This window comes from Mauremys mutica, chromosome 11, assembly GCF_020497125.1.
Source record: "Mauremys mutica isolate MM-2020 ecotype Southern chromosome 11, ASM2049712v1, whole genome shotgun sequence".
Classification (NCBI taxonomy): Eukaryota; Metazoa; Chordata; order Testudines; family Geoemydidae; genus Mauremys; species Mauremys mutica.
The window spans coordinates 39998085-40023051 of NC_059082.1; the positions used below are offsets into that span (position 1 = coordinate 39998085).

Genomic DNA, 24967 nt, shown 5'->3' on the forward strand with positions numbered 1-24967 from the left:
AAGGGGCTGAATGGGGTGGAGCAGGGGAGGGAAGAGGCAGGGTGGGGGCTTGGGGGAAGGGGTAGGGTGGGGGTGGGGTCTGGGGCGTAGTGGGGATCAAGTACCTCCTGGAAACTCATAAAGATGGCGCCTATCCCCTGGCACTGTAATAAGGCTCCCTGAGGATCCCCCAGCCTGACAGGACCAGAGCTGATTTCAGTGAGCTCTTTCAAAACTCTTGGATGGATGCCACTTTCCTCAGGTCCCACTGAGGAATATACTAAGAAACTGCACCATCTACTCAGGACACTCCCTACACTAACACAGGAACAAATCAACATACCCTTAGAGCCCTGACCAGGGTTATTCTATCTACTACCCAAGATCCACAAACCTGGAAATCCTGGCCACCCCATCATCTCGGGCATTGGCACTCTCACTGAAGGACTATCCAGATATGTGGACTCTCTACTCAGACTCTACGCCACCAGTACTCCCAGCTATCTCCATAACACCACTGATTTCTGGAGAAAACTACAATACGTTGTTGATCTTCCAGAGAACACCATCCTAGCCACCATGGATGTGCAGGCTCTCTACACAAACATCCCACACACAGATGGAATACAAGCTGTCAGGAACAGTATACTTGATGACATCACAGCACAACTGGTTGCTGAGCTCTGTGACTTTATCCTCATGCACAATTATTTCAAATGTGGTGACAATATATACCTTCAGACCAGTGGCACCGCTGTGGGCACCTGCATGGCCTCACAATATGCCAACATTTTTATGGCTGACCTGGAACAACGCTTCCTCAGCTCTTGTCCACTCACACCCCTTCTCTACCTACACTACACTGATGACATCTTCATCATCTGGACCCATGGGAAGGAGACTCTGGAAGAACTCCACCATGATTTCAACAGCTTCCACCCTACCATCAACCTCAGCCTGGACCAATCTACATGGGAGGTCCACTTCCTAGACACCACGGTACAAATAAGTGATGGTCACATTAACACCACCCTCTACCAAAAACCCACCGACCACTATGCCTACCTTCATGCCTCCAGCTTCCATCCCGGACACACCACACGATCCATCATCTACAGCCAAGCGCTGAGGTACAACTGCATTTGCTCCAATCCCTCAGACAGAGACCAACACCTACAAGATCTTCACCAAGCATTCTCAAAACTACGATATCTGCACAAGGAAGTAAGGAAACAAATCAACAGAGCCGGACGTGTACCCAGAAGCCTCCTGCTGCAAGACAAGCCCAAGAAAGAAACCAACAGAACTCCACTGGCCATCACCTACAGTCATCAGCTAAAACCTCTCCAACGCATCATCAGTGATCTACAACCCATCCTGGACAATGATCCCACACTTTCACAGGCCTTGGAAGGCAGGCCAGTCCTCGCCCACAGACAACCCACCAACCTTAAGCATATTCTCACTAGCAACCACACACCGCACCATAGTAACTCTAACTCAGGAACCAATCCATGCAACAAACCTCAGTGCCAACTCTGCCCACATATCTACACCAGCGACACCATCACAGGACCTAACCAGATCAGCCACAACATCACTGGTTCATTCACCACATCCACCAATGTAATATACGCCATCATGTGCCAGCAATGCCCCTCTGCTATGTATGTCGGCCAAACTGGACAGTCCCTACATAAAAGGATAAATGGACACAAGTCAGATATTAGGAATGGCAATATACAAAAACCTGTAGGAGAACACTTCAATCTCCTTGAACACACAATAGCTGATTTTAAGGTGGCCATCCTGCAGCAAAAAAACTTCAGGACCAGACTTCAAAGAGAAACCGCTGAGCTTCAGTTCATTTGCAAATTTGACACCATCAGCTCAGGATTAAACAAAGACTGTGAATGGCTAGCCAACTACAAAAACAGTTTCTCCTCCCTTGGTGTTCACACCTCAACTGCTAGAAGAGGGCCTCATCCTCCCTGATTGAACTAACCTCGTTATCTCTAGACTGATTCTTGCCTGCATATTTATACCTGCTTCTGGAAACTTCCACTACATGCATCTGACAAAAGCTTATGCTCCAATACGTCTGCTAGTCTATAAGGTACCACAGGACTCTTGTCGCTTTTTACAGATCCAGACTAACATGGCTACCCCTCTGATACTTACCACCTAGTCTTGGTGATCTGGCTGTTCTTTAATGTAGCTTGTCCCAGCACCTCCTCCTCTGAGACCTCAGTCTGACAGCGCCTCATCTTTGCTATCTGAAGAGAGTAGGTCTGAGGTAATCTCCTCACCCACTTCATGCTGGAGAGTGATGCATTTAGCTTCCCTTCAGTGTCTGTCCCCAGCAGACCCACTCATCCTCTCAGAGGCTTCCTGCTCCTGAGATACTTGGAGGAGTTTTTGTGTATTGTTTTTGTGTCCATGGCTGTTTGCTCATCAGGTTCCCTCTTCACCCTCCCAGTCTCTGTCATGCATTGAACCTGCTGAAGGTTATGCCATTGAGGCTGGATTTCGGTTTTCCAAAGGATACCTGTTTGCTTTAAATACCCTCTTAAAACCTCTCTCTCTTTGGGGTTTATCCTGCCACCCATCACTGCAGCACCGGCCACTTAAAATCAATAGTGCTAGCGAAGTTCCTAGTGCACTTCATAGGTCTCGGGCACTTCACCCCTTTCAGGGTAAAATCTCGGCTTGTAGGAGGCTTTGAGTGTTTTTCAAATTGTATTAATTTATTAGTCTTGGGGATTCTTTAGGTGATTGGTTTCAGGTTTCCAGGGTTGTTTTGAGAGCTGGGTGGCCGTTTGTAGGTAGAAGGGGGTGTTCATGCTGTGAGTGTCCTTTTTACAGTAGAAAGACCTTTTCAAAGGAGGAGGTTCTGCCGTGTTTCCTAAAGATGGTCAGACTCTACCCTCGCTGGGTCTACTCTGGATGCAGGTTCCATAGCCAGATCCCTGAGACAGAATGCTTTGGCCCAGCTCTCCCGTGTTTTGTCCTTTAGTGTGAAGAGTCTTGACGCCAAGGGTGAGGATTCGGATTGTCTCCCCTTTTATTTGAGGGTCTTTTTGGTGAGTTGTATTGGGGTTTTTTTTGGAATCCTGCTGTCTAAAGATTCGTGGCGCCGAGATGTTTTTTATAAGATTTCTCCTCCAGGGACATGGAAATTAATTAGACCGCGGTCACTGGCTCTTATTTGGTGGCTCAGCAATACTCACTTCTTGAACCATCTCTGGTGAGTGACTTAGGACTGAACTGAGCATCGCCTCACCTCTTGAATGCTATAGAACTAGCTCCTTCAAGGGACACTCATGTAAGGTGCCAACAGTCTCTTCTCTCACTCTCACCCCCCGCCCCCGACATTTCACCAGCTTATGTGTGAGCAGTGGAAGTCACCTATTATTGCCATTTTACTAAGATTTGATCTCCCTCAACAAAGTACCCTGAGTGGGTTCTCGGTTGCATTCACACTAAATCCTGCTTAGCAGGTGTCACATTAAGGGCCCTTCACACTGCTATTGTAAAGCATTTTGGGATTAGCTACATGAAAATGGTTAATGTAACTGGTTTAATTTAAGGTGTGATTTTAAACTGATTTAGTGCCTGTGATGGGGTAGACTAGGCCCAGAGGCCCCTTGCTGGAGACCTCAGTGTCCTGCCACACCCATCCCACGACAGGAACCGTAGAGGAGTCCTAAAGTAGCTGCAGGGGAAGCAGCCAATCAGAGGCAGCAGGGAGCAGCCAATCAGGGCCCAGGAGGCCCATATAAAAGGAGCTACAGCAACAGAGATAGACTCAGTTTGTTGCTGGAGCTAGAGGAATGTAGATGGTGCTCCTAGCTGGCTAAAAAGAACAGCAGCACTGCAGATAGCTTAGTGCTGGCAGGGACAGGAAGAGTGAGGAAGCCCTTCTGGCTGGCTGCTGGGCCTGAACTTAGATGAGCCCTATGGTAAGGGTGAAGTATTGGTGAAGGCTGGTGCCAGGGGCAGTACCAGATTTACCCTGGTGCCAATGGCTCCATAGCACTGGGCCAAAGCTCAGAGGGAGCCCCATAATATTCACTTCCTCCCCTCTTGCAGTGCTGCAGAAGCAGAGGCCCTAAGAGCAAGCCTTGGAGCAGCAGGGATCCAGCATGGGAGCTGAGAACCCAAGGGGGCCTGGGAGCTGTAGTTCCTTGGCTAGCTCCCTGCCTATAGAGCTGGCCCTAGAGCAGGGAAAGAACAACATTTCCCAGCATTCCCTTGGCAGCTATCAACAGGAAAGGGAGTGGGGAAGCTGAGACCCCATGTGCTGCAGCTTGCTGTGAATGGAGAGCTGGCTGCTAGAAGGGGGTGGCACTGTGAATGAGGAACAAGTATGCCCAAGGAGTATAGAAGGCTGTGGCCCAGATATCACCCTCTGAAGACTTCCCCAAACTGGATGAGGGATGCTGGTGTGACCTCATGTGGTGGCTCCCAAAGAAGGAATTGTGGGGACTAAATGGACAGTGCACCTCTCTATCTAAAGCCTAGCAAGGGAGGTATGTGGATCCCACCAGAAGTTAAAGTGATAAGTAAGGGAGGGAAGGCTCTACTAGAGGACCTGGGCAGCTTTAGATACAGTACCAGGCACGTTGGAGGATTTCCACGTCTGAGCCATGGAAGCAGAAATTGGCTTTTCCTTTCCAGATTTATCTAATATTCAGAAAGGGAATCTAGCACCTTCCTTCCAGATTTGAACACTCTCAAAATTCAGGAGTGCTCAAACTCAGTTTAGGCTGCTGTTACTTCATTTCTCCCAAATCAAATAGGCTGATCCACTGTAACTTGCTGTAGAAAAAGTAGGATAAAATTAAGCAACAAATGCTGGCATCTCCCCAGTGCTAACGGGGACTGGAATTGCTATTTTGAACAGCCATTACCATTTTAGTTTCCTTTGTTTAAAAGGAAGGCAGTAATACTGCATTAGCAGATTCCCCATAGAAATGAAGAGTGGAACAAAAGAATAACAAAGTGTGATAGACCCAGGCCAGTTGGGTACAGCAGAAGGCAGATATACTGGCCACTGGATTAACAGTTTTCTGTTCCCTGACTGACCAGAGCAGGGGCTGCTCCAGGCTAATGAGAACACCTGACTAATTAACCTGCAAAGAGTCAGGTGAGGCCGTTAAGCTAATGTGACCACCTGACTCTAAGGCCCCACTGATACTATAAAAAGGGCTCACTCCAGTCAGACAGAGGAGAGGAAGTGCAGCTGAAGGGCTAATTAATGAAGACACCCTCAAACCATTGTTAAGGGGGTCCTAAGGTAAGGGTGAAGAAGGGAGAAGCAGGAGAGCTGTGGGGAAGTGGCCCAGGGAAATGTAGCAACTCTGGCAGTGAAAGGTCGGCTGCCAACAGCTGCTACCATTAGGATCCCTCGGCCAGAACTCAGAGTAGAGGGTGGGCCTGGGTTCCCCCCAACCCACCACTATGGGAACATCTCCTGGGAGGGAAAGTCAGGCACCTGTCAGGACAGGAGGCTAAACTGTTCTGAAATAAGCCCCCAGGGACAACAGAGACTGTGGGAGTTCTCTCACCAACCTCCTTGCTGGCCTATGATGAAAAGGGCTCAGTAGACTGTACTCCTGGCCCTAGGGAGAGAAGGGCTACATGGAGGGTCACAGTGAGCCACTGAGGCTAGCATAAACTGCCTAGAAGCACAGGACCCACGGGGGCAAGGTCAGAGCTCTGCCACAAAAGGCACCTCAACTTTTCCTCATTTATGTGGGACAGTCTTAGAATATGGATCCAGCTCTCCTCCAATCACACAAGCTGAAAATTGTTCCACTTTACTGCAGTTCTGTAACCGTGCAGGAACCAGTCCTGTCTGTGTTCTTTGCACATCCAAAATTCCTACTGAAGTCAGAAGTGCCTTGCTTTTGTGACCATACTACCTGATATTTTCAGCCTTTGTAAGCGAAGCAGGTTTACATTTAGTAATTGGGTGGGAAGCCTCTCAGAAAAAGTTAGGTGCTGTAGGAGGTGTTGCTTATTCACTAGGTAATGTGAGACCTTCCTGTTACAATAGCAAATCAGTGCAGCATAGAATGCACTTTGCTCCTAGAGTCTAGAATGGGGTCCTTTGCTTCTACACACAGCCCATTAAAGATAATGAAAAGACTCCCACTCACTTCAGGCTTTGGACAGAACTGGTTATACACAGGGTAAGTCCACTGTCTTCACAGGGTCCTGGTCTCACAGTGGAGGGGGGCCATGTGAGCTTGTTGCAGAGCTGCTGCTAAGGGATGGGAACCTCCTGGCATCCCAGCCTCCAAAATCATTCAGGCTGCACTTTCTGCTCAACTTTGTGCTAGCTGAGGGGTGCGTGGAAAGTGGTGTCCTCTGCTGCAGGTGATGGACATCTCATGTACTTAAAGCCATGGCCTAGAGGAGGGAAGCACTTAACTGCAGAGTCTGCAGCTGCCTAGGGCCAGCGCTGAGAATTAAGAGTCCCTAGTGCTGCCATTGCAAGGTTCAAGCATGCTCAGCCTTGGAATTGCTGCCCCTCCCACAGCTAGTAGGTGCACCTGTCTAAGGCCAGCAATTGGCCCCATGGCTATAGCCAGAGAAGTTGCAGGTGGCTCTGTGACTACTGGGGACCATTAAACTAGAGCAGATACAGAAACTGGAATTAGCCTCAAGGAGCAGAGGTCACCAGTAGGAAAGGAATGTCAAGGGAAGCAGGCAAAGAGGAAGCAGGTCAGGCTTGCAGCGGGAGAATGGCCCCAGCTGGTTGGGGAGCATGTCCAAAGTAGAAAGGAAACGAGCATGGGGAGAGGTGTGGTGATCAGGAAGCAGACCAGCATGTAGATGGGAGCAGAGAGAGAGAGGCTGGTGTCTTCAGATTCCCAAGGGCTAAGTCCTCACTTTGGGGAAATGGTGTTTGCAAGTGGCTTGCTCAAATGGCAGGGTGGGTGCTCAGGGAGGGATTTATCAGAATTGATCAGGTATCTGCTGGCTTTGGAACTTTGAGCTGAGACCAGAACCACATGCAGTGACTGGTGACATAGGGTGGTACTGGAGACATGGCTAGTGAAGGTCTGAATGAGGAAGTAGATAAATCTGTGGGGAGTTTCCCTGATCATTATGAAAGTTCTGCTCACTGTGGACACTGGTAAACTCACATGGGTGTACAGCTCAATGAGAAAATGGGGGGCTGAGGGAGCTGTGTATGGCAATGCATACAGTCATGTAGAGGGGTGTGATCAAAATGAAAAATGTCTGAGATTCAGTACCGGGTATACTATGGCACTGCCACACCAGGCCCACACTCGGAGCCCACACTGACTACATAGGGGCCCACAAAAGGTTAATCCATCCCTGCTGGGGGAAATGGCCCAGAGAATGGAAAGCAGTGTAGTTAAAGGGACATAGTGGCATGTGGCTGCTATTCTTAGGGTTCCTGGGCTGGGACCTGAAATAGGGGGTGGGCCTGGGTCCCCCCATAGGCCCCTGGGGAAGTGGCCTACTGTTGGACAGAGATAAGCCCCTACAAGGGGATATGAACTGTTAAGAGGCCTGGTTGGAGAGCTGGGGCCAGAATGGAGTAAGAGGGCAAAAGCATTGCCTCCAGGGAGGAAGCCCTGGGGGGTACAGCCTGAGGCCAGGCGTGGGATGCTGACACACCCGTCCAGAAGGCGGCACTCGTGAGAGGTGGGTGCCATGCCACAACAGTGCTAGAGTCTTTGTGGACACCGTGATCTCAGTTTTAAACCAGACTTTGCTGTAGCGTAATTTTAGTTAGGGACTTATCCCCATTGTGAGTTTCTGCACTGCGACACAGGGTCTAAATCTACAGCACACCAGCCTGTGGTGTCTACACATCCCCTGTGGACACTGCTACTGTGCACTGAATGTACCCCAGGGGCTGATACTGCGCAGCAAGTTGGCACACTGCAGATTCAAACCCCAGCTTGCCTCACAGTAACTTGCCATGTAGACAAGCCCTAGGAATCAATTAAACTGGACAGAAACGAGCCCCTCTTCAACCGGAATAAGGGTGTCCATGGAGCAGTTAACACTGCTTTAACGAGGTGCAGCCTTCCTGTGTAGCCTATGTTGGCATAACTTATGTCACTTCAGAGGTGTGAATAAACCACCCTCTGCTGGGCGACATAGTTACACCGACACAAGTGCTCATGTGCACAGTGCTGTGTCAGCTGGAAAGTGTCGCCTGCTGACATCGCTTCTGCCACTTGCAGAGGTGGGTTGTTTTTATGGCGATGGGAGAGCTCTCTCCCGTCAGCATAGAGCGTCTTCACCAGGCGTGCTGCAGCGGCGTGGCTGTATTGGGCTGCTGCAGTGCCATACGTGTAGGCATGGCATTAGTGTCAGTGAGAATCACATCCTCCGAGAAGAACAGCACCAGCCCCACTTCTAGTTTCCCATCGTTTCAAGCACTTTGACTTTTTCACGGTGCTCTTAACATGGGCCCAATCCTGGCAAAATGGTTTATTTTGAAATTTTCTTTGACAAATGAAACATTTAAATAAAAATGTTTGTTTTTCCCAGTGAAAAGTGTTATCAATGCCCCATGCTTCAGTTAAAAAAAATAAAAATAATTTGAACCAAATACATAGAGAGGGTTAAGGGGTGTGTGTGGTGTAGGTAGATGGATGTATGAACAGTCATTGAAATAAAAAGGATGAAAGAAAATACTTTTTTACACCACCCATAATTCATCTGGGGAACTCGCTGCCACATGACATTGTTGAGCCAAGGACATAGGAGGATCCCCCAAAAGGATTAGACATTTCTAGGAATTGGAAGAATTCCATGCACAGTTCCACAGGTGATTGTTTAGACGGTATCTAAACCCTGGCCTTCAGGGCCCTGATATCCTGTGCTCGGGAGCAGGCTACAGCTGTGGCTGGCTTAGTGCATCGTTGTCCAGTGTGGGGATTCTTGAGCCCTCCAGGGAGGCCTGCTGTTGGGCACTAGACTGGATGGAGCCTGGCTTGGACTCACTGTGGCAGCACCTGTGACCCCCACCCCATCCCAGGAGGGAAAGCTACAGAAAAGTTGGGCCCCTCTGATCTGTAAGTGGGGATCCCCCAGCAAGAGGTGTAGGAGCGACCCTTCCCTGCTGTAGGGAGTGCACAGGGCTCTGGTTCCCTGCCTGCGGCCAGGAGGGGATGGAGAGAAAGGAAGAGAGAAGGCTACCTAGCTCCTCACCTGGTAACCACGGGAGGGGCTGGGGCTGGGGCTGTCTCAGGAAGTTGTGTTGTGGCATGGTACTAGTGCATTGGAGACCCTGTCGTCCCACCCTGCTCCCCCAACGCAACACCCCTTGTGGCTCTGCAGCTCTTAGATGAGTGCTGCAAGTCATATGGCACTAGTCTGCATTCCGCCACCAGGGGGTGTGCTGGCAGCGTGCTGCCCTGCTCAGCTGCTCTCTCAGCTTAGCACCTGCTGGCAAACGGTGCAGCCGTTTGTCCACCGTCCCAAATGGAGTGGTGCCCTCTGCTTTCCCCGGCTTTGGTGGTGGCTTACGTGACTCCCAGCGTTTCTGTGACCAGGGGCAGCCACTGCCTGCTCAGACCTGCCGCCTGTCCCTCCTTACAGGGATAGACCTGAGATTAGATCCCAAATTCCCCTCCAAAGATGGGCACTTGGGCAGAAGGAGTACGCGACCTATGCTAGGCCGCAGGGCTGCAGCCCAGGTTTATGGGGAACTATTATTCCATGTAAACATTATTAATTAGTTTGCTGAACAGCAGCAAAGTGCACCCACCATAGGCCGGTGTGCACCCACCCAACCTCTGCCCTGTCACGTCAGACTCTTCTCGCGGAGTGAGGCAGGGTTAGAGCATGTGGTCATGTGATTAAAGACTGGGTGGGGGATGCAGAGGCACAAGGGGGATGAATTAAGGCTGCAGAAGCAAGGTTAAAATTGGCATTTTCCAACTGTCAGGTAGTTGATTCTGCAACCTCAGTTATGGTTTTTTAATGCCATTTCCTAGGGGTGAAAAAGGCAAAAGTCACTTCCAGTAAACAGTCAGTTCATGACCTGCATTATCAGGCTTTGAGCCCTGAGCAGTCCGTACAGGCTGCGCCCACGCAAACCACAGAACTAACCTTGCCAGAAGTCTTAGCCCCAGTCTGTAGAATGACAGTCTAGGGCTCATGGGCTCCTGGGTCCCAGCACAGTGCCTGTCCCCTAGCCCACAGGGGAACAGGGCCGCCCAGAGGATTCAGGGGGCCTGGGGTCTTTGGCGGCAGGGGCCCCCGCTTTGGCGGTAATTTGGCGGTGGGGGGGTCCTTCTGCTTTGGGACCCGCTGCTGAAGTGCCCCGAAGACCCGCAGTGGGGGCCCCCTGCCGCCGAATTACCGCCGAAGTGGGACCTGCCGCCGAAGTGATGGGTCTTCGGTGGTAATTCGGTGGTGGGGGGTCCTTCTGCCCCCAAAGACCCCGAGCGGAAGAAGCTCTGGGGGCCTGGGCCCTGCGAGAGTTTTCCAGGGCCCCTGGAGCGAGTAAAGGACCCCACTCCAGGGGCCCCGAAAAACTCTTGTGGGGGCCCCTGCGGGGCCTGGGGCAAATTGCCCCACTTGCGCCCCCCCCCCCTTCCCGGGCGGCCCTGCAGGGGAAAGCCGAAGGAGATGGATGCAGTCTGGCTGGTGGTTGAGGTCTGTGTGCCAGGCTGAAGTGAGACACCAGGCTGGTGCATGCCCAGGGCTGGAGAATGTTGAGGCTATGGGGCACGCTGTTGAAACCAAGCGACCCATAGATGGGAGATGGTGTCTCAACAGTGTATAACTCAGAGCAGGGTGGATGAGGCCAGGAAAAGGCACCTCCTTGACCCCAAGACTGTTCCTTAGCCAGAGCTCAAGTCCTGCTACAGCCCAGGGACATGCAAGTACTCTTGAAAGAAACCATCCCAAGAATTTTTATATTGGAAAGTATTAGCCAGCCTTAATACAGGGCTCTCTGCTTCGCCACACATAGTGCTGTACAGCACCTCTCTTCCTCACAACAGGGCAAGGGAGCTCCTGGCTCAGCCCATGGGTGCAGGCATACGTGGGCACTCCAGCAGTAACTGGCATTTCCACAGAGGATGCCATCTGCTAATCAGTGCCAGAGTCAGGCTTTCATCAGGGGGGAGGGATAGCTCAGTGGCTTGAGCATTAGCCTGATAAGCCCAGAGCTGTGAATTGCCTCCTTGAGGGAGCCATTTAGAGAACTGGGTAAAAATCTGTCTGGGGATTGGTCCTGCTTTGAGCAGGGGGTGGGACCAGATGACCTCCTAAGGTCCCTTCCAACCCTATGATTCTATCTCAGACATGTTCTTAAGTACAGTCTGGATCTGTTACCATCTCACTCATGTAATGAGCTTGTCTTTAAGACATTGGGCTGTAACTTAACAGCCCATGAACCTCCACACACTTTTCTGCATGTTAGATGTTAGCTCCCCACAATCACCATTCAGCTTCAGTGTTGTTGCTGCCATGTTTGCATAAACAAATCCAGCATCATTCCTGGAACAGTCATGGTGTATGGTTCTTGGCCTCTGTGTCCGACCTCTACAAGGAAGCATACTGCACAATCCCAGCTAAAAGGAAGCGCCTGGCAGTGAATCAGGCAGCGCCTATCAGCTCTGGGTAGATAACACAGATCTCAGGACGTGACATGCCACCCTTTCTTAAACAAATCCAGCGTTATTCTTGGAACAGTTGTGGATCTTGGGCTCTGCGTCCAACCTCTACAAGGAAGCATAGAGCGCAATCCCAGCTAAAAGGAAGTGGCTGGCAGTGAATCAGGCAGCACCTATCAGCTCTGGGTAGATAACACAGATATCAGGGCAATACAGCGTGGAGAGGATGATGTTATTGTTAGTAATTGATCCACTCCTAGCTACGGCTGCTGGAGAGGTGTCAATCATGATGTCACCATGTCTGTTCACAGCCTTTGATACCAGGAACTGTATCTTGACTCATGTCTTGACTCATCATGTAATCCCTGAGCTGCAGCTCCCCTGCCCGATAAAGATTTTTGCCATACGCAATGTCCCCCGAATGTGCCAGATGTCAGATTCCCACAGCCTCAGGTAGGATGATACCCATTTTTCAGATGGGAAAGCTGAGTTTAAGTGACAAGAAGTAGAGGCATTGTGGGCTTATGACTTGGGTCCAGATCCTCCAAGGCATTTACGTGCCTAGTTTCCAGTGATTTCAGTGGAAGTGGGGAGCCTAAATACCTTTGATCTGGGCCTCAGAGATTGAGGACTAGATTCTGTTCTCCTCAGGCTTTCTACCACCTTGCAGCCTCTGAATTCTGGGTCTGCTGAGGGCCTCCTGGTGCAATTAGAGCAGCCCCTGGGTTGACATTCGGTGGGACTTGTGCTCCTAACTCACTTAAGTGCTTTAGAATCATAGAATCATAGAATATCAGGATTGGAAGGGACCTCAGGAGGTCATCTAGTCCCACCCCCTGCTCAAAGCAGGACCAATCCCCAACTGTTCCTGATCACTTTCCTCTCCTCCAAGTGCTTCAGAATTGATTCCTTGAGGACCTGCTCCATGATTTTTCCAGGGACTGAGGTGAGGCTGACTGGCCTGTAGTTCTCCGGATCCTCCTCCTTCCCTTTTTTTAAAGATGGGCACTACATTAGCCTTTTTCCAGTCATCTGGGGCCTCCCTTGATCACCGTGAGTTTTCACTCAGATCTGCCAACTCCTTTAGCACCCTCGTCAACAGAGTGACTGAGGGCCTGATTTATCCCTGGGCGAGCACTGAGGCCTGCACAAGGATGGAGAAGGTGTGGCTTATACTTCCCTTATTCCAGAATTGAAGGTGGGCTGGGGGGGGGGGGGAGGGAGGGAGGAGTGCTTTGGTTTCTGGTGCTATTTAGGGTAGCAGTGAGGGCTCATCTCCTCACACATCTCTCTCCCATGGAACCTTGTGATAGTTATTCCAGGTGATTGACTTTTCAGCCGTTTGGAGCCAATATAGCCCATAATGACTCTATTAGCATACATTTACTTCCAAACCTTGCCTGTAACTTCCCAATGCCAAATGGCTTTAAAGCCACCATTTCCTGCAGGTTTTGATTTGTTGGTTAGAATGTAGTTCTCTGTTCAGTTTGGCTCTAAGGCTTTTAAGTTATTAAATACTTATTAACTGCTACTAATTACTAGCTACTTCCAGGCTTCTCATTCTGACTCCACCACTGGCTGTTGTGAAGCTGGCAGTTTCTTCTGCTGGGAACTAGTTACGCAAAATGTCTCTGGAGCTGAATTCACACTAGGCTTGGAGAAGCTTAGTAACCATGCCCAGATGATATGTGAGCTGTATTGGAAGTAGGATTGTTTGCCCACAGTGCCCCAGCCACATGCATAAATATGAGGCTTGTTATTTCATATCTCTTGTGTACCATATGTTCTAGTTTACAAGAATAATGGGTGTGTCCTCTTCCTATTAAGCCACAGTAAAAGTAATTTGGGATTGGAATCCCAAATAATTCTAGTTTGACACAACGATGGCTTAAGTGCAAACAGTTAGTTCTCCAACCTCATTTTGTCCCTCTGTACAGTTGTAGCTAAAATCTCTCTGGGTAAAATCTCTGAGGCAGAGACTTCAGTAACTGAACATGGATTGCAGCTGTTATCTAGTAGGGTTGTGCAATAAATGTGTGCTATAATGCACATGGATTTTCTTTCATAGTGGATGTTATTTAATTTATGAGCTTGCTTACAACATTTGCACTCCGTTGTTTTATGCTGTACCATTTTGTTGCACATGGGCAGCACTTTCTGACCAAGTGTAGAAACTGGATACAGAATTGCCTTCAAGCCTGACAGAGATCTGCTGCTCAGCAATGCCACCCCACCTCCAATCAGCAATTTTGTCATAGAATTATTTTTACTGGTTCTTTCTAAGTGGTCAGAACAATTGAGTAAATGCAAAAACCCAAGCAGAGATGGCAAGGGTAAGGACAAGCAATCAGTGCTTTGAAAAGCATACCAAACATGGGATATGTTTGATAAATGCAAAGTAATGCACACTGGAAAACATAATCCCAATTGTATATATAAAAAGATGGAGGTCTAAATTAGTTGTTACCACTCCAAAAAAAAAAAAATAATCTTGGAGTCATTGTGGCTAGTTCTCTGAAAACATCCACTCAATGAGCAGTGGCAGGTTTTTTTTTGTTTTGTTTTTTGGACTAACAGAATGTTGGGAATCATTAAGAAAGGAATAGAGAATAAGACAGACAATATCATATTGCCTCTATATAAATCCATGCTACGCTCACATCCCTGCTTCAAAACGTGTCATTTGACACTTGCTGGGAGGCTGCTTTGAGGCACTATTGAGGGAGTGGAAAAGACAGGAGCGAGCAGCCCCTCGCAGGCTCAGATCCCACTGTGTGAATCGCCCCTGGGAGCTGGCCCAGCCAGTCAGAAAAGGTCAGGAGCCTGCATGTTGCTACACTTCTATTGTTTTTATTACGGTGTTCTTAGCATAAATACACAAACTCCAAAACTCACCCAGACACATCACAAATCACATGTGCACAGATGCTGAAATGCAGCAGGGAATGTTGGATAAACAGAGGTCAGCCTAGCCGAGGGGAGCCAGCCAAGAGACAATGGAGTCTCAGTTTGATGTGACGCCCGCTCTCAGGACCAACTCAGTACAGAGAGTCGCCCAATCCCCTGAGCGGCTGCACACCGCAGCGCTGGCAATGGGTGCTGGGTCACAGCTCACGTGCGGTCAGGCCCAGGTTTAGCAAAGGGAGCCAGGCTGCTTCAAACATGCTGCTTTCCTTTTGTGCAGCTCTAGGACTGGTGCGTGCGCCTCCAGCTGGAGAGCTACTCAGCACCTCACAGAACCGGGCTCTGCGAGAAGATTCCCTTTGGAAGCCAGTCCCCACAATGGCATGGCAGTCTGCGCACAGGCCCATTCCCCACACCTGCATTCCTGCTCTTAGCCCACCAGACATGCGACGCCAGGGCACGGTCCCCCACCGCCTGCCCACTGTCAGACAGTCAGGTGCTGCCATGTGACCACCTGCCTGTGGGCCCCACGCTCAGCCTTAGTGTCTCCTTTGTAGAGCTCGCCTGCCTGTGGGCACTTACCCCACAAATCCTCTGCCCCAGCATATTCCTGGAACCACTTGCAAGGGGCTTGGCTGACCACAGGGAGATTTACAGAGGGCTCAGAAAGCTGGGCCCGGGGTGGTGACTCTCAGCACCAGGGAGGTGACAGGAGGGTCTCTGGAAGCAGTAGGTGATGGTGAGCCCAAGTGCTGCCTCCCCGGGGGAACAGAGAGCTAGATGTCCAAGGGGCAGGGCCCCAGGTGTGGCCCCTAGGGTTTGAGAGCTACAGGAGGAACATGAGGGTGGGCTGGCCTAAGACAGAGGACTGGCTGGCTCAGGTGCCAGCAAAGCCATGGGACCTGGGGTGTGACTGGTACGTGGGACTGAATCCATGGCTTTAGGAGTCATTCAGCTTTGTACCCACCCAATGCATCTCTTTTTAAAGTGAAACCTCCCTAAGCCCTTGTTCCAGCAAGTGGATTAGGCCCATGGCTGTGCTATTAGCTACAGGCAGCATACAGCGCCTACCCCATGTGGCTGCTCAAGCAGGCAGGGATACATGGTTTTTAAGGCCAGAATGGACCATTCAGTCATCTAATGTAACCTTCCTGTATGGCCCGGGCCAGAGAACTTCACCCCCGTTGCCCCTATATTGAGCCTCATAACTTGTGTTATGGGCCTTTTGCCAGAGTGGGTGGGGGAGGTTCTGTGGTCTGTAACATGCAGGAGGCTGTGATGGTCCCTTCTGGCCTTAAAGGCTGTGAGGCCCAGAAAGATGCCAGCTGGAACTTGAAAACTTCCAGAGATGGAGAATCCACCCCTGCCTTGGGAGTTTGTGCCAGTCGTTAAGCTCCCTCACTGTGAACAACTGGGGCCTTCTCTCCACTTTGAATTTGGCTGGCTTTAACCTCTGGCCATTGATTCTTGTGCTGCCTTTCGCTGCTAGATTAGAGCCCTTTAGTCTGCAACGCTTGCTCCCTATGAAGGTACTTCTACGCCCTTGCTGTACCTATACCTGTGGTTGCTGGCAGTGCTTTAGTGCAACGCTCCCCTGCTGTCTTGTCATGCCAATATTCCAGCTGCCCTCCCTAACAGAGAGAGAGGTGCAGTGCTGACCAGCGGGACTACACCAGGAGGCAGCTCATTAGGGATCCTCATTGCATGGCTTGATTGTTGTTCTTTGCGATCTACCCCCACCCCCGACCCCTGCCCAGAGTTGCTCATTGAACATACTAAAGAGCTTCAATATTCTTCATATTGGGTTTGGCCTTTTCAGTCTGTTACGTAGAATACTGGATGCCAGTAGCATTTCAGTCCCGCCTGCAGGATCCGAGTGTGTCTCACATTCTTATTGTATGTGGGTGTCACAGCCCCTCCATGCGAGATTCCATTCCCCCTACTCGTGGGTTCAACATCTGTAGCCAGATGTGAGTCCAGTGGGAGAAGGGAGGGTTTTGACCTGACTCCAGAAATGGTGTGGAAGTGCAAGCAGAAATGGCCCCTGGGATCCCATTTGAGCAGCGCGACTATGCAGCACAACCCATGTGCTGAGTCCCTGCTGGCTCCGAGGCAGCGCCTTCCCTTTCTCTGGAGATCGCTGGAGAGGAGACGAACTTGGAGGATTCTCGGCCCAGCAGAGCATGGCAAAGCGCTTGCTGATTTCTCAGGTGCCAGCAGGACATGCGAGTTTGATCTCGGCGGAGAGGCGGAGAAGGATCTGGACTCCTTAGTGCTCCGGTCCCTTGTGCTTAGGGTCCAACTAGAGAGGGAGGAGGAGCTTCCTCTAGACCGCCTCGATGGTCAGTGCAAAGTTGTCATAAGGATTCTTTTTGCTTGCCCGGAAGTGGGGGTTGCCATACGCTTCCCCCAGCATCGCATCCCCTTCCTCTTCGTCCTCGCTCAGATCAAAGAAGGCTTTCAGTACCTTAGGTTGGAGGTAGTGTAGCACAACCACTACCACCCCAATCAGGAAACACAGCAGACCTGGAAGACACAAGCAACGCACACACACTCAGCAAACTCCCCTACTGTGCACCTTTCACACAAGGAGGGTCCCTTGGGAGCAGCATATCCCTCCCGCAGGGTGACATATCACATCCGGCTACCAGCCTGGGACACATCCCAGCTTCCACCCAGCTGATGCCCCCTGTGTGTACTCTGACAGGCAAAAGGGAACGGCCTCCAAATGGGGAACTATCACACCACCTTCCACCTCTCACTGCAGTGACGGCACCATGGGCTGCTGTGCTCTGCCCCCCTTTCAAATCCCATGCCACACCCTGCAGCGCCATCAGCTGGACGTTTTGGGAAACATACATAGACTGTGGGAATTCTTACCACTCCGGCCATTAAGCGCATACAAACCCCACAATCTACTGAAAAAGTCCCACAGTGACCTGCCAGCCCAATCCACCCCCCTGCCGGGAGCGATGCTTTTCACTGTGCAAAGGAACTGGTACGTTTTGTTGAGCATGAGGCCTGTTCCTCCAAAAAGCACCAGAGACCAGGCTAGCTGGGTGTTAGCGATTCAGAGCTGAGTTCCATCAGCTGCGGATACAGCCTGCTCAGCAGAGCTGTCTGGAGAATGGCAGGGGGTTTTTGTGGAAAATTTTAATATTTTTTCCTTTTGATATTTAAATTTCCTGTGATTTTTTTTTTAATTTAAGAAAAAAAAGTTTAAAAAAAAAACGTTTTCAGTTAAAAAAATGAGTTTTTTTTTAATTTTTCCAAATGCCAAAACTTTTTACCCAAAACTAATAATTTCTACCAAAACATTTTCAGAAATGTCAATCACAATCAAACGTCCAATGAAAAAACACAAGCTCCTGTGTTCCGTGGGAGCACGGGCATTGCATCAGCCCCAGGGGGAGCTGCAGAGCATGGAACAACAAGGCCAGGTTCATAGCTGATGGCTCTGACCGTCACGGGTTGGCTGTGAGGGACTTAGAACTGGACAAGAAGCAGCAGGTGCACAGAGCAAATCTGCCTCCTCCTCAGTCACCTGGTCTTCCCTGGAACCATGTTACAAACAAAGCAAGTGTGATGCCTACCTGTTGCAAGTGTGAGCCAGAAGGATGCCCCATAGACGGTCTGCAAGGAGGCGGGACCGAACTGGATGGCACACATGGGGGAGTTCCTGACCGTGGAGAAGGAGAGCAGCGAGAAGATCATGAAGGCCCCAGTGACCAGGATCATGTAGCCCCCGTAGACAAGGACTGGCATGGAGAACAGCATGTTGGAAATGAGCCAAGCACAAAATGCCACCCTGGTGGGAACAGAAAGGCCACAAAATGATAAGACCCACACACAGCCGCTGGAACGGGCCACTGTCTTGGCACCAAACTGACCGCTGGGCAAGCTCCGGCCTTGTTACCCCCTCACTCCCTGAACACTCACCTCCAGGCTGGTCTATGAGCTCCAGGCTGTTCCTGGGCTTCCCCCAGGCACTGCCAGCACAGTGTACTGGATGCCCCTCCTAGCTTCCATGGACCAAGACAGAGGGGCGGTACCCATGGACAGACCCATGTGGGACATGGCTGTTCCTTTGTTGGGGGTGGGGCAGCTTTTTTCCGTAGTTCTGCAAAGGGCCAGGAGGTGCTGAAAGCCATGCCAGGGGCAGGCTAAGGGAAGAGGCAGCAAATTCAGCCCCCTGCGCCCAGAGAGGGTGGGCTCCAACCCTCAACTCCAAGTCAAAGGAAGGTTCCAAGTCAGATCGGAGGGACCGTATTTCCAGTCTCGACCGTCTGTCCAGCCCCAGTGGCGTTCACCCGCAGTCTCTCCATCCACTCGTGCTCCCTGGACGTAGGCACCAGGGGCCAAGATTTTTAAAAACAGGAGCCTAAAGTCAGACTCCTCCATCCATATTTAGGCACCTGCCTGATCCTCAGCAATGCTGAGCACTCTCTAGCCCCCTGGACCTACACCTGTGACCCCCAGGGCCTGGTTTCTGCTACAGACTGACTTGGCTGCTGTATGGTTATTGTGAATGGGCTGACTTGTGTAGACCCCATTGCAGCGGGGGTTGGGGGAGGCAGGCACCGCTGCAGGCCATGTCTGCTCCTAGGGAATGGGAGTCCAGTGCTGGCTTTCCAGAGGAGTCTCCCAGCACAGCAGGCTTTGCTAGCAAACCCATTTCACTTGGGGCAGGCCTGGGCCAAACCCAGGATGCACAGTCTGCTCCCCGCAGGAAGGGAGACCATCCGGCTCCCTGTGAAGAAGGAGGAGGCTCACCAGAGAGTTGCTGATGCGTAGTGGCCGGAGATCCTGTACTGGCTGTGCACGCCGCAGGGGCTCTGCTGGCTGAACTTCTCTGCCACGTACAGGATGGGGCTTGGCAGCCCCTTCGCCAGGCCTTCCTTGTAGATTTGGTCATAGTTTACTCCAAAGCGCCAGGCAAAGTGCTCGTTGTAGTTGATGGTTTCATTGATCTGAATCACTGGGTTCCCTGCAGGAAAGGGAAGCGTCTCGTTAGCCTTGGGGCAGAACAGAGATTCCGCAGTGTGTGGGGATCCAGGGGGCCGAGCAGTAACTGAGGGGCCAGTTAGTTACCTCAAGGGCAGAGCTATTGCTGAGCTTACTGCCCCTTCATGCCACCAGCCTGCCTTGGGGTAGTCACCCCAGAAAGATGAGAAGCCCCATTGTCTCCCCTTTCCAGCTCTTCCCAGGCTGACCAGTTCTGGTGGGTTGTGTGTCATGGATGTGGCCCAGAATCCAGAAATCAGACAGTATTGACCAGGTGGTGAGCAACTGCACTCTCCCCAACCAGAGACTGGACTGCATGTTACAGGCAGTTCCTCCCCGCCCCGCCCCAGGATCTATGTGGCCCAGAAAACAGACTGGTACCCAGCATGCACTGGGAGCCAGAGGAGATATACGGGGCCCCTGCGGCTGGTAGTGGAGTTGGTGGCCTTACAACCAAGTGAGTGGCCAACAGCTCATGCTACGATGTGCAAAGTCAGGGTTGGGGAGAGATCCCCACGTGCTGTGCACATGAGCCGCGTCTCACTGGCTGATGCATCTCAGCGTTGCACTCACCTACTAGCGTGACGTTGACTCCCCCTAAGCCGATGTGCAGGCCAATGTCAGCGTTCACCATGGTGCGGCTGAAGGATTTGTAGGAAGTGTTCGCTGTCACCTGGCCCGACTCCCAGTCCCCGGTGAACTGCACAGCTGGGAGGGGAGAGGAATTGTGGGTGAAGTTAGTCAGGGGCTGGCACCAGGCGCTGCTGCCCTCATGATTACCAACTGTGGGCAGAGTCTGGGTTTGTAGGGATGGACTCTGCGCAATCATCTGTTCAAAGACAGAGGCCAGCCAAGCTCCAAAAGTCCCTGACTGGCTTCTCACTACTGAAATAAGCTCTTTAGGCTCACACCTAGCCCAGTCTGGGATCCCTCCAGGCAGGACTGCCTGGCTCTATGGCAAATAGAAGCAGAGAGGAGCCTTCACATCTTGGATCCAAAGGGTCACCTTGACTAGGGCATGTTCCAGCAGGACCTGGGAAGCCACTCACTGGCAGTGGTGCAAAGCAGTGGATGTGTGGCCTAGTGGATAGAGCACAGGCCTAGGAGCCCCAAATTGGGTGCTCAGCTGCCCTGTGCTGCCCCCCTTGTTTGCTGAGCTGCCCCCTTTTAAAACAAACCATTTATTCATCCTTGATCCTTTCAGATTTTCAAGCTCTAAAGATGGAGCCTGCACAGCCTCCCTGTCTCAGGCAGGTTCAGTCCACAGGGCCAGAATGCTCTTCCCCAACCCCTCCCCCCAGGGGGAGACGCTCGGAGGTCTGGGAGTCTATGTGTGAAGAAGGAGTGGGGCAGAGGGGATGCATCAAATTGTTGCCCCTCCAGCCCATGCGGCATGTCTAGTTCATGCAACCTAAGACCCCTGGAGAACAGGCCTCAAAGGGGGCGGTGGAGGGGCAGGCACAGACCCTAGAGTTCTCAGCACCCCAGCTCCAATGACACTGCACTGCCAGGGAATGGGGGAACCAGAGCTGGGGTGGCCTGCAACAGGGGGCCTTCAGCAGCTGCCTGAGCTCCCTGCAAGGCTCAGGGGCTGAACCTCCTGCTTCTGCTGTGGAGGCACAAACCCAGACCTGTTCCTTTCACCCAGGGGGAGAATTCGGAGGAAATGCCCCTAGGGCAAACTGAGATCTTGCTGTAGGCACGCTGCAGTCCAGAAGGACTGGGGCTTGCAAAATGGTATGATCCCTGAGTACTCAGGACCCTCCCCCCCAGGATTTGCTGGGGGGTTCACAGAGCCAGAGTATCTATCTAGGAAATCCAAACTGGGCTTCCGGGTGGTGCCAGACAGAGAAATTCTTGGCTTCAGCTCTGAAAACGATTCATTATTCTTGTGTGCCCAAGCAGCACTTGGCCGTCTCGTTATGCTGAGAGCAGCATGTGGCGGCTCTCAAGTGCCTCAGGGAGGGTGGACTCATTCCCACAGAAGGGGATGGGGGCTGTGCCTGCTGCCTCTCGCCCCTTCTCTGAGAGCCAGTCTTCTGCATTTCCTCAGAGCGCTCCTGTGTCACTTGGACTCAGGGAGCAGCCTGCAAAAATGGCAGAAACTGATCCCTAGGGCTACTGGGTGCTGCCAGTTGTAACAACACTCAGCATCTCTCCAGCAGCTGCCTTCTAAGGGTCCCAGTGTGCTTTACAAACACGGATTCAGCCACACGCAGCACCTCTGTGAGAGGGGCAAATACCATAGTATGTGCATGTATGTGTGCACGCACCACTGCCCTCTACTGGCTGGCACCAGAACTGTTCAGCTGTGCATCAGAGGCCTCCCTCCTGCTCACAGCCATTCTCCTGTAGATCATATAAGGGGCTGAGTGTTTTGGCACAGAGGGATTTGATTTCTGTTCCCTGAGAAGCTCTGAGTGGCCACAGGGAGCAGAATAGTGACAGTCACAGCATTCCTAGATGGCCATGCGTTCATTAAAATACTATCAAGCCCATTATAGAGATGGGGAAACTGAGACCCAGACAGGTTAAGTGACTTGTCCAGGTCACACAGGAAGATTGAGTCAGAGTTGGGAATAGAACCCAGATATCCTGTGCTCTAACCACTAGTCCATGCTTCCTGTGCACACATCCAAAGCTTCCCTACCAGGAAGTGCCCCTCCTCTGGGAATACAGCCCCATGTGTCACTAGCTAGTTCGAGGGAGCACTTACCAACAATCACCACTCCAATGAAAAGGCTCAGGATAACCCGGAGTAGCCAATACAGCCTCTGTGAGGAGAGAGATGGAAGGGGGGTCAGCTGTAAGGAGTGGCCCAACAGGTCCTCAGTTCTCTGGGTCAGTGAATGTAACAAAACCACTTAAAAGGTGCAAAGCTAGTATGAGACGAGTTCTCTGGGACAGGGAGAGAGGCTCTGCACATGTTGGTGCAGCACCTCGCACCAATCCTGATCAGGGCTTCTAGGCTCTACTGTAATAGAAATAAACAATAATATCATTGGACTTACAGAAAGTAGCAGGAGGTGCAGCCTATCATAGGGGAAGGGCAAATACAGAGGTGGGGGAAGCCCAGAATTGGACTAGCAGGGGGCTGTGGGGTAGGGCTGTTTTGCCCTGGCAGAGTTGGGGGGCAGGGCTATAGTGCAGGACGGGCTGGGGTGCCCTGGCAGAGCAGAGGGCAGGGCTATAGTGCAGGACGGGCTGGGGTGCCCTGGCAGAGCAGAGGGCAGGGCTATAGTGCAGGACTAGCAGGGCGCTGTGGGGCAGGGCTGGGATGCCCTGGCAGAGCTCTGGGGGGTGCCAGGGCCTGCCTGGACTAGGTGTGGCAGGTCAGCGCTCTCGGTCTGTCGGGGGGCGGCTGGGGCACTCACCGCTCGGCCCCGGATCCCCGGCAGGATGAGCAGGAAGCTGAGCCCCAGCGATAGGAAGAGGGCGATGACGATGATGGAGCTGACATCGAAGGCGTAGGCCTTCCTCGGCTGCGGGTAGAAGGGGTAGACGCCGTCGAAGAGAGTCATCGTGCAGGGTTGGGGCTGGGCAGAGGGCAGCGAACCTGAGAGAAAAGAGAGACTTAGACGTGCCCAGAGCCGGGGTGTCTAAGCACCGCCTCGGGCCTGGGATCCGCCCGGGCCCTGTGGGAGGCTCTGGGCAGAGGGCTGGGATGGCTCCGGGACCATCGGCTGCATCTCCGTGCGGGGCTCGGGGGCGGCTGCCCGGCCCCGGCTTCCCCGCGCTGGGCTGGGCTGACCTCGCCTCCGAGTTCCCGAGCGGCGCCAGGACACGTGCCCGAGATGATGGAACGCGCCCGGGGCCAGAGAAAACGCGCCGGACAAAGGCTCCGCTAGTCGGAGGGCCCCGTTCTTGGGGCGGGCGGGCACCCACCCAGCGCCGCTCTGCTCCCCGCTGCTCAGCCGCCCCCTTCCCCTCGATTCCCGGACACTCAGGCAGCCAGTGCCGCCGCTCCGCGCTCGGCGGGGACTAGCTGGGACCTGCCTGGCGCCGCAGCAGCGGGAATCGGGGCACGTGTGTTTTGCGGTGCGCCTTGCACTGCACCCGAAGGAGCGAGCGAGCGATCTCCCGGGCGAGCAGGCGCTCAGACCCGCCGCAGGCTGCGCTCTGCATCTATAACGCTGGCTTTGTATTAGCTCCGTTTCCTGGCCCTGGGTCTCAAATGCCATTGGTGGGCTGGGCATCGCCACCAGCAGCAAATACCCCCCGTTCCAGCCTGTCAGATCAGGAATCCTGTATGCGCGCCAAAGGGGTGCGAGGTGCTGCCCAAGGTCAAAGAGGGAGCAATCGGCAGAGTCAGGATTTGGCTCGGAGTTCCCAGCTCTAAGCAGTCCCCGCCTCCACCCAGACTGGCTGGAGCACAGGTGTATTAGTTGGCATTTTCCAACGCTGCCTAGGAGATTTAGATACATATTTGCCATCAGTTTTCGTGGCAGACGGGTCTGTTCTGTCCAGTTTGATTATCTCTTAAGATTATGTGATTTCTTTAGAAAACAGACAGATTTTAAAAGCGTTATTTCTATCTCATGCATAGTCCGAGCTGTTTGTCACTCTCCTCTTTCTCACAAATAGCTAAACTGATTTTGCTGAAACTTTCCAGCAAAAATCATTTCATCTTCCCGGGAAGACCCCGGAACAGTTCTGCCCCAAAGGGGAAAGTTTCCGAATATTCCAACTCACCGAAAATAGAAGGGGCAGAGCACGGGAACCTAAACTCAGTCGAATAAACAACCGACAATGACTCTGGCCTTTATAAAAAGGAATTTAGCGTTTTTACTATGCCCTAGATTGGCATCCCTCCCTGTGTTTATAAGGGTTTGTCTACACAGAGAAATTGACCGCAATAGCTACTGTGGAATAAACTACGCCACAATAGCTCCCATGTAGAACCTCTCTTCCGGAGGAGAAATCACTTTATTCCAGAATAATTAACGCATTTCCAAAGCGGAGTAATTATTCGGGAATAAAATCACATTTATTTCAGAGCAATTATTCCACAAGAGCTTTTCCGGTCAATTCCCCCGTGTAGACAAGTCCCGAGTTAGAACTTAGAACCCACCCGCGTTCTCAAGCTGGGACTCCAGTGGGGTAACTCGCAGGATAAGTGTGAATTGTGGAATCGGGTTCTGGTAAAGCCGCTCAGGCAGCTCTGAGATGCTGAGAAAAACCCGATACGCCGATCAGAGGGTATCAAACTTTGATCATTGAACGGCAGCCCGGAATTCCCTGGTTCGCGCAGAAATGCCCCGCTCTGGGCAGGAATCTGCGCTGGACCCCACGCGCCGGCCCCAGCCTCATCATGCGAGGTAATTTTCTCCCTTCAAAAACATCAGCCCCTGCCCAGTTGCCGAGATTTCCCCTGATAAAACTATTCGGCCGTTACAAGTCGCTGCATTTGGACTGAAAATGTCTCCTGATGAAAAAGGGTTTTTTATATATATAAT

At 51.9% G+C, this 24967-nt stretch overlaps 1 protein-coding gene across 1 annotated transcript; it reads right to left on the minus strand.

Annotated features, from left to right (window-relative positions):
* Positions 1-14466: 14466 nt before the first annotated feature.
* Positions 14467-23042, minus strand: DUOXA2 (dual oxidase maturation factor 2). Its single transcript, XM_044978944.1, has 6 exons — positions 22886-23042; positions 22228-22285; positions 20085-20219; positions 19281-19494; positions 18101-18315; positions 14467-17033 (listed from the first exon to the last, which is right to left on the minus strand). Exons 1-6 carry the CDS (start codon positions 23030-23032, stop codon positions 16834-16836), a joined length of 969 nt encoding a protein of 322 aa, XP_044834879.1. The 5' UTR covers positions 23033-23042; the 3' UTR covers positions 14467-16833.
* Between the last annotated feature and the right edge of the window lie 1925 nt (positions 23043-24967).

What these genes read in the sequence shown, in the direction of transcription:
- DUOXA2 (XM_044978944.1), bottom strand. Translation starts at nt 23,032, where the DNA reads ATGACTCTCTTCGACGGCGTCTACCCCTTCTACCCGCAGCCGAGGAAG. An exon ending in AGTCAACGTCACGCTAGTAG is followed by an intron (nt 19,495 to 20,084) that starts GTGAGTGCAACG and finishes CCTTTCCTGCAG; the next exon opens with GGAACCCAGTGATTCAGATC. An exon ending in TACGCATCAGCAACTCTCTG is followed by an intron (nt 18,316 to 19,280) that starts GTGAGCCTCCTC and finishes TGTTCCCACCAG; the next exon opens with GGTGGCATTTTGTGCTTGGC.